General features: G+C 42.9%; 1 protein-coding gene across 7 annotated transcripts in view; it reads left to right on the top strand.

Annotated features, from left to right (window-relative positions):
* MAP4K4 (mitogen-activated protein kinase kinase kinase kinase 4) overlaps positions 1–17330 on the top strand; it is a 155435-nt gene that overhangs the window by 89594 nt on the left and 48511 nt on the right. For all 7 annotated transcript variants that reach the window (XM_048934368.1, XM_048934369.1, XM_048934371.1 and 4 more), the window contains exons 4-8: positions 8350–8475; positions 9261–9371; positions 12327–12417; positions 13975–14105; positions 16345–16399. In XM_048934368.1, coding sequence (XP_048790325.1) covers positions 8350–8475; positions 9261–9371; positions 12327–12417; positions 13975–14105; positions 16345–16399 — 514 coding nt within the window. The remainder of the gene's footprint in view (positions 1–8349; positions 8476–9260; positions 9372–12326; positions 12418–13974; positions 14106–16344; positions 16400–17330) is intronic.

Below are 17330 nucleotides of genomic sequence, written 5' to 3' on the forward strand. Positions count from 1 at the left end.
TTTTCCAGCCCAATCTCTTTTAAATAAAATATCTATGTGAAACAGCCCCAAGGAAATGCTGAAGTAGGATTACTTTTCCTTGCTCTCCTTTGTTCTGCTCCTGTTTGGGTGTGCATGGTGACAGCTTTTGGTTTCATGGTTGCAAAATTCAGGTCTGTTTTTTTTTTAATGAAAGAGGGGTTGCAAAAATCTCTTTTTCTCTGTACATCTCATCTGTAGGACTTACTGGTTGCTTGGGTATGAAGCTGTGTACTGAACAAATCTGTTCAGTAAGGAAATCGCTGTGTTCATTAAAGTATAGGTTATTGTGGCATACTTGCTAAAAGTGCATTTGTGTTAGGCCAAATTTGTTGTTTGTCCCATCTTAAATTTCTGTAATATAACATCATTGTGGTATTTTGTGCATTAGAAAAACACTTTCAGTTGTTTCAGCCTTTTGTTTTCTTTTCCTCTCCCAGATGTTCGCGTTCTGCTCACTCTTCTCAAAGTTAATATCTAGTTTCCCACTAGAACCTTCATTTATCATTGAGTCTCTTCATATGCATGAAACCTGTGGGACTCAGGAGCCTTTCCCAGATCCTGTGTCCCAGCAGTGCCTGGACTGCACATCCAGGGAAGGACCTATGGGTTGCTGCCCTTTTGGATGGAGACCTGCTGTCTGAATCTGGGTGTAGGAGGGGGCAGCAGCCAAGTGGTGTGAAGATGCCTCTCGTGGCTCCCAGAGGTGCTGCTTTCCTTCTCTTCAAATATATACTGAGATGGGAAGCAGAAAAGCCACACAACTTTTTGGCTTTGCATGTGAAACTGCTTTTTTCTCTGGTATCTATGTTTCTTCTCTTTCCCTCAGCCCCAGACCTTTGCATAAAGCAGAATGTTTTAACCTGTTTCCTTCACAGACAGACTTATTTTTGATACCTGCTAGCAAGGGTTTAAATCTGAGACTGGATGTGGAATTGTATGGCAACAGGCCTTTTTTAGCGTGAATTATACTGGCAGAAGTAGAGTACTAACCCTTCCCTTTTTGGCAGGAGCTCTAGTGATGTAAGTACAAGGATAGCTTGTTGCATAACTTGTAAATAATTCAGGCTTGATGAGGATGGACAATTGTAGATTGATAGATGAGAATGCAGTCTGAGCAGGAAACGCTTTTAGGGAACCATGACCAAGGATCAAGGGACCAGCCTTGGAAATATTTGCAGGATTTTGCCCTTAGGAGGCTTCTCTCTGGGTTGCCTTCTGAATAGCCTTTGGTGCTTTGGAGTTCTGCTGGGGGAGGTCAGCAGCAGTGCCTTCCCTCTGCCTTTAGCACAGCTCATTCAGTGCCCGGCAAAGTCACCAGGGGCACATCAGGCAAGAAAGGAAATATTGTTGTCGTTGTGATTGGCAGAGGAGGTGGCTCTGGGGAAACAACAGACAAGTATTATCTTCACGTGGCTCTTGGCTCCTTCCCCTGCGCACGTGATTCCCTCTTGTGCTCCTGCACAATACCGCTACACAGGCTCCTTCAGGCAGTGCTGGGACCCTACTGAAAAGCTACCCATCCCTCGTGCTTCTTTGTCCAGTTAACTTTATTGTTGCTTTATAGCTGAATCCTCAGCGATGGCACTGTTGCAAACAATTTGGCTCATTTTCTTACTTGTTTCAGATGATGCCTTTAGTATGCAGTAGAGAGGGTGTTGAGCCAAAGGGAGATGAAGCACTCTCTGTTTGGTGTGTTGTGTGAAGTGTGTTTTTAATCTGCTTGACAAAATCTAATGACCGAAGGTAACCAAACGTAGTCCTAAGGACGGCTCTTTTCTCCCAACCATTTCTCACAAAAAAGACTTTTTTGACCCTTCGGAAAGCAGCCCAGCTGTCTTTAGCTACTGTACTTCTCAAGCAAGGTCCTGCTATATCTGGCAGCTCAAAGGCTTATGTGCAGCTCACAGCATCGGGACAGGCTCTGGGAGGCTTCTAACCAGCAAAGACTACAAAGGGCTTTTTCTGCATGGGCTGCCCATGTGGATAAGGGGCAAAGTGACAGCAGTCGTGGGAGGGTGCTCCCTACCCCCACTATTGCATGCTGGATGTCCAGTGCTCCTGGGGTATCACTGAGCATGTGGTGCAACAAGCCCTTATTCTTAAGCACAAGCAGCTTGCTGGAGAAGTGCATGTTTAGGAAAAACTGGAAGGACAATGCAGAGAAAGGAAAGGCACCGATTCCAAGCTGGAAACAGACTGTGGGTGAGGGGTCTGTGAAAGAAGGGCCTTGCACATATGGTGGGACAGACACAGGGAGTGCTGGGGCTGAAAAAGTAATAGAGGAGGGAGATGGCAAACAAACTTGCATGAGGTCTTTACCTTGAGGGTAACAAAGCTCAAAAGCTCTGTAAAATGCTCTAGGAGAGTGAGTTGTAGTAACAAAGTTGGAGGCTCTTGTATATTAAGATCTAGGAGGCACTGCATATGGACTTGTAAATGTTTACTGCATGTCTTGATTAAAGTCTTTTCTATTCAACAGCTTAGGCTTTCCCTCCCAAGAAGCCTGTGCTTTTTTTTTTTTTTTTTTTAACTATTTTGTATCGTATTCCCAATTCTGACACAATTTTGGGGTTGGAAAGGATTATGTTTCTCCACATAGCATTCTCAGTACTTCAAGCTCTTCTGCTTTTCTCTTTGTATGAACTTCCTACCTTGGCAGGCTCTGGCAGGGACTTGCCCAGCATGTGGAATCTCATTTTTATTGTGGTTAGGTTCCTCCCAAAATTGCGATCTCCTTCCCGTCTTGAAGGCAGTACCACAGCTCCTGGTTTGAATACTGCTCTGTGTGCAATACTGCCCCAGCTCCTTGTGCCAAAACTTCTCTCTTGTGTGTGAAACTTTATTAGCGACTGTGTATATTATGGATTCCAATACCAGAAAAGGTCACCTATTGTGCTAGGCACTATTCAGACTCTCCCGGTTCTGGACAGATCCTTCTTCAAATGGATGCAAGCCAGATTAGGGGTGTGGGGAGAAGGGAGGAGAGAGGATGTGACACACAAGCAGAACGGTGGTTTGCAAAAGTTGGTGTTGTGATTTATCCAAGAAGGTTTTTGTTTGCAATTGGAGTATTTCATGACTTTTTTTCAGATGGGGGAGAGCAGAAGTTATAAGAGAAAGGGAGGGGAAAGGAAAATAAACTGGATTATGGTCCTCTCCTGTTGCTTTTCCTTTTCTTGTTGTTGTTGCTGTTTCTCATATGGTGGTGAGTTGGTGAAAGAAAGGATGAGCTGTCATTTCTGGTGCCTGTTGAAGGCAAAACAATTTCTACCATCTTGGGGCCCATGGTTTAGTTCTCCCTTTCTTCTCTCACAGAGAAGCTGTGCTGATGCTCCTCTGTGCCTCCCTGCATGCATCTGAATTCTCTGATAGTTGAAAGAGTCCCAAAGCCTACAGGCTGCTGCTGGAGCTTATGGTTCATAGCCAGCTGAGCTCATCCTGAAGTCCTGGGTACAGTGCAACCAGCAGCCATTCTCCAGGCAGTGCAGCCCCTGGATATGGGCTGGCAGAGCTTTGTGGTGTCATGGGAAAAAGCAGACAAAAGGAGACTTAGAGACTTCCTTTCCCCCCTTGCCTGAATATTTAGGTTTCCACTGCTGGGTAGTGTTATTAATTAAAACACTTTCTTTAAGCTTATGACATTTGTAATGGGAATTTTTTTATTGTCTCACTTCTTAAATCAAAAAGGGAAATTGCTGAAGGGATGAATTTGTATTCCTCTGCAAACTGACATAGAACAGTATGTAAACTACTTGGAAGCTTAGATAAACTTGATTTTACTTTTGTCACAAAGCACTGTTTTCCTGTAACTTTGCTTGGCCATGTTTCCTCATTCATGTTGCCCATCATCCTTCACTAGGGTAAATAAAATTTTCTGTAATTCTCCTATGTTTCTCCTGCCCTACCTGTGGCATCCCTTGAGATACAAGTAAAGCCTGGCAGTCACCACAAGCTGCTTTTTTGAGGCAACCACAGAGGCAACCTCTTCCATCAAAGGGAGAGTGAATGTAAGACCACCATGGACATGCCCTGGGGTACTTCCTTGCTGTACCTTTAGACTGTTGTCTTCCTCCCAGCTCCTGACATACTCTCCATGTATTATAGAGCATGGAAAGCAGTGCTGCTGCCTGTCATCCCTAGGTCTGTCCCTGAAAGACAGGCACTCCTGGTTCAGACTGCTGGTGGCCTCACAGAATCTGTGGAGCAGGGACAGGTTGGGACTGCCTTCCTCAGTATCCTGAGGTGTCTGGACAAAATATTTGATTATCTGAGATACTGGAACAGGTTGCCCAGCGAGGTTGTGGATGCCCCCTCCCTGGAAGCATTCAGGGCCAGGCTGGATGGGGCTTTGAGCAACTTGGTCTAGAGGGAGGTGTCCCTGCCTATAGTAGGAGGTTGGAAATAGATGATCTTGATGGTCTATTTCAACCCAAGCTATTCTATGATTCTGTGTTTCTTTCTAGAGTTTCTGTTCCAGTCTCTTCCCTTCCCCCCACGGTGTCCAGTAAAGTGCTAATGAATTCCTCATCCTCTCAAGATTAGTATAAACAAACAGAATTTTCTTGCAGTAATGAGTGGTTGTGATGAAGGATGATGGAAGGGTGAGCAGGATCCTCGGAGAACAGCATCCTGGTGCTGCAGCAGTGAGCAGACTGGGAAGCCAGTAGGTGGCACAGCGAGGGGTGGCTGGCCTGCTGCTAATTGTCGTGTGGTAATGCAGGCATTTAGGAATAAGCTTTATGCTCCGTGGTAGATTTCTGTGCATGTGGTTTGTAATCTCCCAGCCCAAGGCTTTTTGATAAAAGCAGCCTCGTGTTGAGAAATTCCTCGGTGTTGTGCTGGTGTGGCCATTGAATTTTGGAAAGGAAACAAGTGGAAAAGGAGAGGAAATCCACTCCAAGCCTGATTTAACCATGTGACTCCTGCAAAAGTATAGCTTACTGCAAAAATTGCTGGTAATCAGACATGCTGTCACAAACAGACAGTGAATGTAGAAGTATAAAACACTCGCACCAGCCCCAGCACAGGCCCAGACAAAGAATATTTCAATGAGAGTTTGTATCTGCACATAATGGCTTAAAGTGGTAATTGATGCCAGCTGCATAAAATCACTAGGAAGGGCTCACCAGCTGCCTCTCGCCTCCAGTGGAAAAAAAGACGCAGTTTTGTACCCCTTCGTGAAAGTGCAGTCTCTCCTCAGTCACATTTAGTTTTTACCTTTGTGATCCTGGGCAGTACCAGCAGGGACAGCTTTGAAGGCCAGAGACGAGGGAGCTTCCTTCCCCCATGTCGGCCCTTGTGTCCGAGTCCCAGGATGGCCCCACGGGTGCTTTCCTTGTGGGGTGGCTGCAAGCTGCTCGCCTTGCCTCGCACGTGGCTGCGAGCGGAGCTGTGCGGAAGTGCTCTTATCCGGTGACATTTTTGGGTGGGACTCATCTCACCCGAGCGAAGACATCTGCAAAGTCAGTGTCTGGATCTTTGCTGATGACCTCATCCTCCTTTTGTAGTTAGGGGGGAGAAATAAACACCCGTAGGGTTTATATTGTTTGGCCTCTTCAGATGTCCACGTTGGAATGAAGTCAATTCTACCCTGGAAAAAATAAAAGGTCCTGAATCTGGAACGCAGCAATTCAGCTCTTTTACTATTTTATTTTTTATACCAATTCCTGTCCTGTAGCCGTACTGCAGCAGGGTGGTTGGACTTGATGATATCTGGAGGTTCTTTCCAGCCCCTACAATTCTGTGATTCTCCACACTGATTAAGACTTACGGTCACTCCAGTCTGTTGTCTCAAAGTCTTCAGGACTTGGTGCTAGAGAGCTATTGATCCACACTGAGTAAGTAGGGTCCTCCAAAGACTGGCAAGGCTTACCGAATCTATTTGTTTCTGTAAGCTGGCAATTGGACTGGACCAGACCTGTAGGTGAGACACTGTGAACAAATGCTCAGTGACAGCTCAAGTAGCAGTTTAGCACCATTTCTCAGCTAAGGGTCTCGCCGCAGGCTGTGGTGTAGGCGCCTTGACAAGGCCACAAGGAAAAAAGGATAGAGCAGTGACAGCCTACAGTCTGCTGGATCTCTGGACCTTTGGGTTGGGTGTTTTTTGGTGGTTGTTTATTTTTTTTTGTTTCTTTGGTTTTTTTTTCTCAGAAATGGATCCTGTCTAGGCATCGTCATTTTGGCTGCTGTTGTTATAATAGATAAGCACAAACAGCTTTTAGGACATCCTGCCCATTGTATTGTAAAAGCCATTGTGTTTATGTGCTGGTGGTAGGAAATAATTTTCTTATAAAGAGTGACTACAAAATAGCAGATTGTCCAATTATACTTAGTAATCTACCAAGCATAACAGTCCCAAACTATTATGTTTAGCAGAGCTCCCAATGCAGCTTTTTTTTTTTTTTTTTTTTTTTTTTGCCTAAATTCAAAGCTCAGAATTGTACTTTCTAGCAGTGATCATGTATATTTCTTCTACTATTTTTTTTTACTAAATAAAAAAAGATCACACAACAGCAATGACAGCAGAAACAGCTGAGGAAACCCCAGGTTAGCTTTTGGCTCAACAAGCCATGCTGATAATAATGCTTTTTCCCAGGGCTGCTGTTTGCTGGTAACTTTGATTTACTAGATAATATTACTGTTTCGTTCAGCGTTCCAGAAATGCGCAGTATTTTACTTTAAAGAGGCATCACGAGAAGATTTAAGAATAGTTTATCCCTGGTGCATTTTGGGAATGTATGAGTAAGCACTGCATCCCAGTGCTGGTGTATTTCAAACAATTGTTTCCTTTACAGCACGCGGTGGTTTCCTTCACTAAAGCCATGCGTACCGATGCATGTAAATAGTTAACATGTAGTTAGTATTAACATCTGCATTTGTCGTGGATAGGATGTTTGATTGCTGGTGTGCTTGAAATTGCAAGGAAGTTTAAAGCTTAAAATGTAATCAGCTTTGACATACAGGATAATCAAAACACTCGCTGTCATCTCAGCCAGCCTGCAACCCTAGGGAGCAGAGGTAGCAGCTTCTTCCTGGAGTCAGCATAAGGCAGAAAAGTGGCCCCTGGGTATGTAAAGCTAAAAGGTTGTGGAGCAAATACACACCCCGACTAAATGGGGAAATCAGCTCTCTTTTAATTAGCTGCCTTGAGTCGGGCTAAGTGAGGACTCCCACTGTCTAGGTGTGCTTACAGAAAGGCCAGGGAGTGCGTTGGTGGTGGGAGAGTGGGATGGTGGCTGCTCCTTCTCTCCTGCTTACTGTCTTCACACATGTACATCATTGCCGTTGCATTGCTCCAGAAGCACGCATGGATCCTTCCGTGCGATGCACCCCGCTGTTATTTAAGTTGTGTATTGTTGGTGCTCTTAAGAAGTGGTTGTGTAGCGTTGCCCCTTTCAAACAACTGTGTGGTTTGTTCTAACGCTGATCTCATGTATGGTGAGGACAGCCTCCTCTCACCTGAGCTGCTCTCTGCTTGGCACAGCTCTGACAGGGGCGAGCAGGGGGAAGTCCTTCCTCTGCCTTTGTATTGCAGCATCCTGTTTACGGGTCGGGCTCCCAGCCCTCTTTTCCTGATGCACTTGCTTTTCCTCTGTGGAGCCGGATGGAGGAGGAGGAAACCTGTGTGTGAGGCGAATGCCTTGTTCATGCAGGGAGGGGAATTCCTGCTGCACTGAGCCCGTCTGGTGGCATTTAAATAGAACAGGTTGAAATCCTTACAGGCAAGCAAACAAACAAACAAAAAAAGAGAAATAATACTTATTGTAAATTAACAGATTTTTCTGTGTTTTTTTTGTTTAGTTCTCTGGGTTACATAGAAGTCTGTTACGTGCATATTTGTTTAAGGTGGTGTAGTCACCGGGTTTTGGATGAAGACCAGTGCATTTTAGGAGGAAGTTTTTCACACAGAGGGTGGTGACGTGCTGGAACAGGTTGCCCAAGGAGGCTCTGGATGCCCCATCCCTGGAGGCATTCAAGGCCAGGCTGGATGTGGCTCTGGGCAGCCTGGTCTGGTGGTTGGCGACCCTGCACGCAGCAGGGGGGTTGAAACCAGATGATCATTGTGGTCCTTTTTTTCAACTCAGGCCATTCTGTGATTCTGTGATCCTTTGCTTACTTTTTGTACTACTGTAAGATTAGAGAAGTATGGGTCTATTTGAGACAATCTCAATGAAGAGGATTTTGTTAGCGTGAACATGGGGTTTGTTTATTAAGTATGATGATGATATCAATTCAACTTTTTAAAAGCTACTTGTATAAAAGAAAAAAGAGCATAATTTATGCCCATGGTATGTTAAACATACATTTTTTGGTTTTGTTTTTCCAAAGGATGAAGAAGAAGAAATCAAACTGGAGATTAATATGCTAAAGAAATATTCTCATCACAGAAATATTGCAACTTATTATGGTGCTTTCATTAAGAAAAGTCCTCCAGGACATGATGACCAACTGTGGGTAAGCAGATGTTTCTCAAGCATGTTCATAAGCCTTTCCCTTTTGCAAATTATTTGAGGATGATAGAAATATCATTATGGAAAGACTGCCTAATAGAATTTGGTGCTTGCTTGAACAGATAGAAATTGAATAACATAGGCTAATGTGATGGCTGAGCTAAGATTTGTTAGTAGCAGTGTATTTGCTCTTTAAGTAATTTTTTTCCCCATTTCAAAGATGGATAGTAATGTGTTTCATGGGAACAAGGCAGATGAGCTGAGCAGTAGGAATGCGTGGCTGTGAAAGTAAAGCTGCACTTGAAAATTCTACCCGTTTCTCACTGCATCTCATCTATTCCCTCCAGAGGACTGAAGTTTGGGTTTGAAATGGCAGTGTAGAGACACGAGTACACGCTCTTGTCTCCTATAAATAAGTGGGAATTATAGATTAAGATGTGTTGCAATGGTGTGGTCAGCTTGATTCCTTCAGCACTGTATGTGCTCTTACTTCTGTTACTGCTAATGCATTTTGCACAGCTGAGCATATCCAGATTCCCAGTATTAAATTACAGTGATTAAATCAGTCCTAGAAAATGTGGTAACTAATGTGAGACATATTCCATGTTTGTCTGACACACATTGGAGACATTTGTTTTGGATCCACTTTCAAGGCAGAGAGGTAGAATAAATGATATTCTGTGCTTCATGAGGGTTTCCCAAATCGGTGCTGCAGAGTGATTATTTTACTTTGCTAGACAGCTGGAAACTGTGTTTAATGTTGATTGCATGCTGGTATTTCTTTTGCAGCTTGTTATGGAGTTTTGTGGAGCAGGCTCTATCACAGACCTTGTGAAGAACACGAAAGGGAATACTCTGAAAGAAGACTGGATAGCATACATCTCCAGAGAGATTCTCAGGGTAAGGAAAATAGTTCACTGCACTCAGAAACACGGAAGCAATCTTGCGGATGTAACTTAGCTTGTAGTTCTGCAGGAAACTGTTCCTATCAGTCCTGTTAGCCAAGTCATTGTCTGAAGAGCGTGTAGGAGTAGATGGATGTCTGCTGTGCATCATTTAACTTCAATCTCCTACACTGGCAGTGAGGACAAGACCACAAATGCTCACACACTGTGTGAGTTGTGCTGTACTGTGAGAGCAGTGCTGCATGAGAAGGCAGCTTAAGAACCAGAGTCCTTATCTACCGTAGAAGCTGAGAAACAGCACCCATGTGCCTGTATGATGCTTTTTGTAGAAGATTTTTTATTTTTAGAAGACTGAGGTTGCAACAGTGTCATAACACTAGATAGTGCAGAATGGGCTTTTCCAAATGTGCTTACAGCCTTCATTCTCTGCTTATAATCGAGCCTGTGGAGGAAGGGAGCTGTTGGCTTAGGCCAGCCATTGGGACTTTTGTGCTGCAGTGTGCTTACATATTGCTTATTGCTGCAGTCATTCTAGGGCGAGCAGATATGTCACATGCGCTGTAGAGTGCTAGCATAAGGCACTGCAAAAGTTCCTCAGAAAGAGGGATGCTACTTATCAGTTCTTCTAAAACTGATAGCTAAAGCTAATTACATCTCATGTTTAATTTCCAGTTGGTATGGTTGAAGTGCTTTTTGAATTGGCATGTTTGCTGTGCTAAGTAAATCTGGTATGATTTTCCTCGTACTTCTTTGTAAAACAAATTGCCTTCTACCCATTCCATTACACAGTGAGTCTGTTCAATTGCCTCATCAAAACTGAAGTTCCAAGGGCTTTATGTTGAAGGAAACCACCAGTAGCTCTCGCATAAATCAGTGCTGCTGATGTCTGCGTTGCACATTGGCTCTGTCTTGGTGATTGTTTTAAATGATGGAGGCATATGATTGTGGTCTCTTGCTCAAACTCCATCTGCCAGGAGAGAGTTTGGCTATTGAAGTTTGGGCTGGCACGTTTTGAATTATTGTTTACTAGAAGGAATAAAAGTTACCGTCATGAATACCTACTGGTGGTTGTATTTCCAGTCAAGTGGACAGCATGCTATCCAAGCTAACTGCTGTAATACAGAATACCAATCTTATGCTTGAGTACAGCTGTGCAAACCTGGAAGTACTGCATGCTATGTTGCCTTCACCGTAAATTCTTCTTAAGGTGGTAGGATCATGCTTGCTGAGAAAGTGAAAGAAGGTTTTACTTCAGAAAAGCATTACAGCTGTTTTCTCATTCTTGTGAGACGTTTGTAAAAGGAGCCTCAATTGTTTATGAGTAGAAACTGGAATATCTGAAAAAAAGGGATGCAAAATTCACATTGCAAACAGGCACTGCAAAACCTGATTTGACATTGAGTTTGTCAGTGGTGAATGAGAGAGCTTGTGTAACGAAAAGTTAAATGAGCTAAAGTGCCAAAGATTTGTGCAGGTTGAGATGTAGGTGAGAGCTTCCTGAATGCATCCCTGTGTGGTCGGAGGGACCTCAGAGAACTTACCTGGGACTGCAGGAGGGTCAAGCTGCTGCTGCTTGGTCACATCCTAACCCCTCAAGAGCTTGAATGTATTTTTCCAGTAAGATCAGATTGTACTCCAGAGAGAACATATGATTCATATGATTATCTCCCTGACTGAGGCAGTATAGCGTTAGGCTTTGAAAAGTATCGTGTGCGAAGCTGTGGAAAAGCCTTCATTCTTGCAAAAAATAAGGCCATGCTTAGTGTTAAGAGCCAGTGAATGGATACCAAGGACATTAACCATTCAGTTTGTTTCCTTGTGGCATATGCAAGGAGGAGCTGTGGATTATATATTTTTTTTGTCCTGCTCATTAAGTGTTTTTAAAATAGAAAATAGCCCAATGGTTATGTAGGCAAACTGATAAATGATCATTTAATGAAGAACATGTGTTAGAAAATATTTCTCTGCAGCAAGCACTACTCTCTTAACCTTTTGCAGCTGTAAAGGTTCTATTGCTTTATTTTTCATAAAACATTAGAAGTCTGTGAGGGCAGTGCAAACAGGCAAGATGATCCCACCGGAGACTGCAGTTTTCCAAGCAGAGTGCCGAGGAGAAACCAAAATATGGGCAGTTGCTAAGAGGGTTGCCTATTGTTCTACCAATTACATTAGGGAGTAGAATGCAACATATGTCTTCCCCGACCCTCCCTCCACATGGCTAACGCTTTGGGGCATGCATCCAGGTGCTGTCTCAACAAAAAGCACCATATGCCAGGAGGTTTTGTTTCCTTTGGAAAGTACAGTGCTCGTTGTTCTTTTTTTTTTCCTCCATTTTTTTTTCCTGAGGAACAATTATCTGCCTTCATATTTATAGGAGATAAGTCAAGATAGATGAGAGAATTCCACTCCATCTTTGCAAAAGCACTTTTTTTTCCATCACTATTCCAACTCCCTCCAATATAAATGCTAACCCACCACCATCCCTCCTCCTTCTCACAAGACATACCTGCATCATGCTGCTCCCTCCTTTGTCCTTTCTGCCTCACTCCTGGACTAAATTTCCCTTCCTCTAAGTGTGATTCGGTATATGTCGGATGTCACCAACCACACTGGCACCACTGTCACTCACAACGTAATTGTACTGAGACTTTCTGGTCGCTGAGCTTCCTCCAAGTGACAGCTGAGAAGTGTTTGCACAGTGCAGATGCTGAGCTGTGTGTATGCACAGCATGGATACAACCTGGGGCCTTATTCCCTGCTCAATTATCGAAAGCTGAGCGGGTGGTGTGTTGCTACAAGGCTCCTGTGGATTGCATTGCATGTGTATCTGCTGAGCACAAACCCATGCACCAAAGCACGGGCTACAGGGCTGCAAGGCACGGATTGCCTGCTGTTGAACAAAGAGCCTAACTCTGAATGTTGTCTGCTTCCTCTCTTTTCCCTACTGCAGGGGCTGGCACATCTTCATGCCCACCATGTGATTCACAGGGATATCAAAGGGCAAAATGTGTTGTTAACAGAGAATGCAGAAGTGAAACTTGGTAAGTAGACAAGCACAACTGCTTCCTGATTCATCTAGCCTTTGTTGTTTTTCCTGATGTTCTCCATATTAATTTCATACTTCAAAAGCCCTGCAACATGTTCTTTAGCATGTACACTCTGCCACTTCTCTCATGTGGATTGAGGCTCCGGACGTATTTCCTCCTGCAAGTTGTTGCATTTCATTCAGGGTTATTTGTTTTCTTATTGGAATTAGCGAGTGAATGGTTTTGTGTCTACATCAAGTTTTGTGTGGCACAGGTTCGTTCTGATTCCCTTCATTCTGGACTTGGGAGGTGATAGAAATCATTCCTGTATTTGGTTTTAATTAAAACCAGCACGTGCTGTTCAGATTCTGGGCACAAGAATGTGACCTGGATGATGCCCTTGAGGAAGCAGTGGCATGAAGTTCAAAATGCATTTCCACCTCTGGCATGCCTGCTGAAAACCATGCTCATTCCATGGCTCTTCTCTCCTTTGCAAGTGGACAATCTCCTTTTTCTTTTTCTCTAGTCTGTCTCTTCCAGTTACCGCACACTTCAGCCTTCTGTGTTTGCATCACACTACATTCACCACCTTTTTTTGGTTAAATATATGTCATGCTGAAGGCCTCCTACCCAGCCCACATCCCTTCTGTTTTGCATTACACCTTCCTGCAGCACGAGGCATAGAAAGATGTCCTGACTCTGTCCTCCTGACAGAAGAGGAAGTTCTCTGGAGAGCTTTTCTTTCAGTCCAAAGTGGATCACAGTAGCTCCTGAACTGTTGCTCCCACAGAGCTTGTCTCTACCAGTTTGTTTGTATCACTCAAATGATGGATTCTGTGAAGTTGACACAGCCTTCCTAGACAGACAAAATTTCTGGTATCGAAAGGCATATATCACTGTTGTGAATGTGGTCCCATCAGTGGAGTTGGGAGTGAGGAGAAGTAAAGGGAAGGAAAATCTCTGGTAATGAAATAAATGTATTTGTTGCAACACATGTGCAGATGTGCTTGAAGTTATCACCTCCTGAATAATCCTCATATTTCCTTCCTATGATGCATCTGCTCTGTGCATTATGGAGCAGAGAGCAGCTCTTCACTGAGCAACAAATTATTTTTGCTGTCCAGCTTCAGAGCAAAAAAGGTGGACAGCCAAAAAGGAGACTTGTTCACATGTGGTTTTCCCATAGCATGAAAGGTACCTTTGGGAAGCTGAGTCCGCTTGTGTAGACAGTCTTGTGCTTAGCTTCACCAGTTAGGAAGAGAATGGTCCTTCCTCAGCCTCCAAGATGGTATTTTTTCAGCCATACGTTCCCTTCTGAGGAGGTGATGCTTCACAGACAGATTGGAGAAAGGTGAAGAGACCCTGCTGTGTTTCTTCATGGGCTTGTGGCCTGAGCACATTGCAAGTGAAACACAAGGAGTCGGCTGCCTCTGTATGAATCATCATGTTTCTCTTCAGCAAGGTCCTCCCACATGGAATACCCACCTGGTTTTATTTCCAAATCATCATACAGAAGTAATCACTGCATTATTTTTCCCCTCTGATGTTATTTTAATCTTTTCCCACTCGCAGTGGATTTTGGTGTGAGCGCTCAGCTGGACAGGACAGTTGGCAGGAGAAACACTTTCATTGGAACTCCATACTGGATGGCTCCAGAAGTTATTGCCTGTGATGAAAATCCAGATGCTACGTATGATTACAGAGTAAGAGAGTCATGTTAACAGAAAAATAATACAGCAGTGAACACACAATAGCTTACCACTGCATTATAAACATCCATGAATGCCAGCAGTTTTTGTGACGTATGCTTCGTAAGAGTAATTTTGTTTTGTGTAGGTACATTCTTGCTATGGGGGCTCAAGGTATGGCTCATTGCTGTGACTTGTACTGTCTTAGCTTCATAAGGTATAGACTTCAGTGTGCTGTAGCTACTTGGGGAAAGCCAAAAAAAAAAGCTTAACTGAAAGTGCTTTTGTTCTCAATTTGTGTAATGCTGTTCCTATAAACTATGTTTGAATATGCCCCAGTTATTGTAATAACCCAGAACAGTGCATTTTAGGTGTTGCCTTAAATAGATGCACCGTCTGGAGAGCTAGCAAAGGGCAGGAGGAGGTATTTACACTGTGTCTGTTCCTGATTACTGGATGCATGCGGATCTTGATAAAAGATTTAATTACTGCAAAACCATTAATTGATGTGATGGTATTTGCTTTACCCTTAAGGATGTTATGTTTGTGTATTCAGAGTTAAACTTCTCTAGTCAGAGCATCCTGTAATCTTAAATATATTTCTCAGCTTAGTTTAATGAAAGCAAGAAGAATGAGAAAATAAGGTTTTATAAAAATTTTCACGTAGGCTGATGCTACCATTCAAACTTTTAACCAAGAAAGGCAACAAAGAGATTGAAAAAGCAATGATTAGGCTCTTATACCGAATATTAAGGCTGAATATCAAGTTGCTGAGATTGATGTAATGTTAGATATTGGTACGTAAAAATTTATTAAAAAACAGGATGTTTGCTGTGGTGTTTGTACCCCTTTTGATTTATTGATCATGTTGGTCATGTTTGTCTTGATTTAATCACTTTTTACAGCTAACAGCTCTTTGAAATAAAAACAGTGCTTCAGATCTTTACAGATGGGATTATTAGGAAGGTAACTATTACATGATCTAGCAAAAGAGAAGAACTCTCTGCTGTAGTCGTTGGTACAGCAGCAGTGTGAAAAGGGGTTCGTTTCACACGCATGTATCGTTCTTGATGCACCCCATAGGGGTGTTGAAGCAGTAGTCTTTTTTAGTTATTTATTTTTTTTCTTCCCTTAGAAAATTGATGGTTGAAGCTTCCATAAGACCAGGAGGCTGTGCAGTTTTGCTTAAAATGAAGGATTGCACCAAGAAAAACGATTGCCCTGCTGGGCTTAAAAGTACAATTGCCAGACCATTAGAAATTCTCTGCTGGTAGTACAGAAGAGCTTGTTTGCTCATCAGTTTTCATTAATTTGTTCAAAATCAGTACTGTTGCCAGAAATGAACGCTGCTTTTTATAAGAACAAGTCTTTCGTAGGAGTGGCTATACTCCTTTCAGCAACCTCCTCCACTGTTTTTCCCCATAAGGAATCTCTTTCATTCCTTGCTGGGACTTTTCCAGCTACGTTTGAGCCTCCTGGGTCTAATTCAGGAGCAAGTGCAGTTAGCTTCCAGCCAGGCGCACTCTCCAGAGGTGACACCTTGAAAGACTCTCACTGAAGGATTCTTCTTTCTTGATGTTTCAAGCAAAACTGATACGACAGGGAAAGAGCATTTGCTTTGGCCACAAGTATAGAGGCCAACAGAGGCTTCTTACCTTTTTAGCAGTAATGGCTATTCCTCTATACAATATTATGTGCTTATATTATTATCTGGTTTCCATTAAGTACAAAAAAGTCAAGGAAGGGCTATATTCCACTAATCTGTACTTGTTTATTTGCTGATTTAGACAGTGAAAAAGAGTTACTGGGTTTTGGGGTTTTGCCCAACGGCCTATTTAGTCCTTCATTTTCTTTGTCTTCTGCTTGGGGGAATATCAAGAGTGTATTCTGTGAGTTTATTACAGGGAAGTGTTTGGTCCCTTGTAAACAAGGGTGGAACAAGGAAAAAATCTGTTGTTTTGTAGACTTAGACTTAGGGCAAATGTATTTTTGTCCTAATGTGAATGCATTCATGTGTTCTTAGGAAGGGTCATTTGCATGCTCTGTATGAATATGTAGATGCATTTGTTTATAAAAGTGTATGATATGGCAAAGAGCATTTTGTGATACCGTTAAAGAAAAAAATAGCTTATTATTTAAACAACCTTGTTATTTCCTTACAGCCCTACCTACAGGGCCTCTGCAAATAGCACTCTTACTGTCTGAATGAGTGAATCTACCTCCTAACATATGGTGTCTGTCTCTCTTTATGCAGAGTGACCTCTGGTCCTGCGGCATTACAGCCATAGAAATGGCAGAAGGAGCTCCCCGTAAGTGATGTGTGTGCTTTTCCAGTGGGCTGAATAAAGCTGAAACGTGTACTTAAGAGATGCTTGTTGTAATCTAAACCTAGTTTTGAGGTTTCTGAAAGTGTCCTCGTGTTATTTCTATTCTCTTCGGTTTTGCCTGCCCTATAAATATAAAATCCCCTAAATAGCAACACTTTTGATACAGTGCTTAAGCACTACAGCACAGACTGCAATAATTTAATTTCTATAGCAGGAATATTTGGAAGCTAATCAAGCATCAGACTTCCTTCCTATGGGTAGTATACTGTCTTTGGAAGCGTGACCCAGTCTGTGTATGGTCTGGCTGAGATACTGGAACCTCAGCTAGGGAGAGGTGCGGTGGAGCCTTGAGAAATTTGACCGTAATGAATAAAGCACCTGTAACAATCTTTTCTGTGTTGCCTTTCTGTGAGGCTGGGTAAGGCTAACACTGCTTCTCCTTTTGTTTCAACTCATCAGTGGGCGGTGTTGATCTTCCTTAGAAGTGGCATGATTTAAGCTGTAAATCCATCTTCGGTACATAATGTTGAACTTTATTTATGCTTACTGCTTGAGAGCGCTCATGAGTTGATGTTGATATTTTTGAGGGAGAAAACTGGAAAAAATCCTTAGGATATAGGAAGATATTCTTACCCCCACTCCCAGCTTTGGCTCTGGATTTAAAAAAACCCAGCAGGCTAAAGTACTTAAGAGTAAACTACAATATTAATTTCTTTCTAAGTGTAAACAAACGCCACCACCACACAAGAGCCCAGCTTGAAACTTGAAATGATTGCATTGAAATGAAGTATTGACATTTTCCTACCAGAAAAAAAAGCAGTCATTTCATTTGCAGCCTCTGCTAGATCATTGCTGTTGTTAATGTAAAATTCATAAAATGAAGCATGACATTCTTGTTTGGATTCACGTTGTA

Source organism: Lagopus muta, chromosome 1, assembly GCF_023343835.1.
Source record: "Lagopus muta isolate bLagMut1 chromosome 1, bLagMut1 primary, whole genome shotgun sequence".
Classification (NCBI taxonomy): domain Eukaryota; kingdom Metazoa; phylum Chordata; class Aves; order Galliformes; family Phasianidae; genus Lagopus; species Lagopus muta.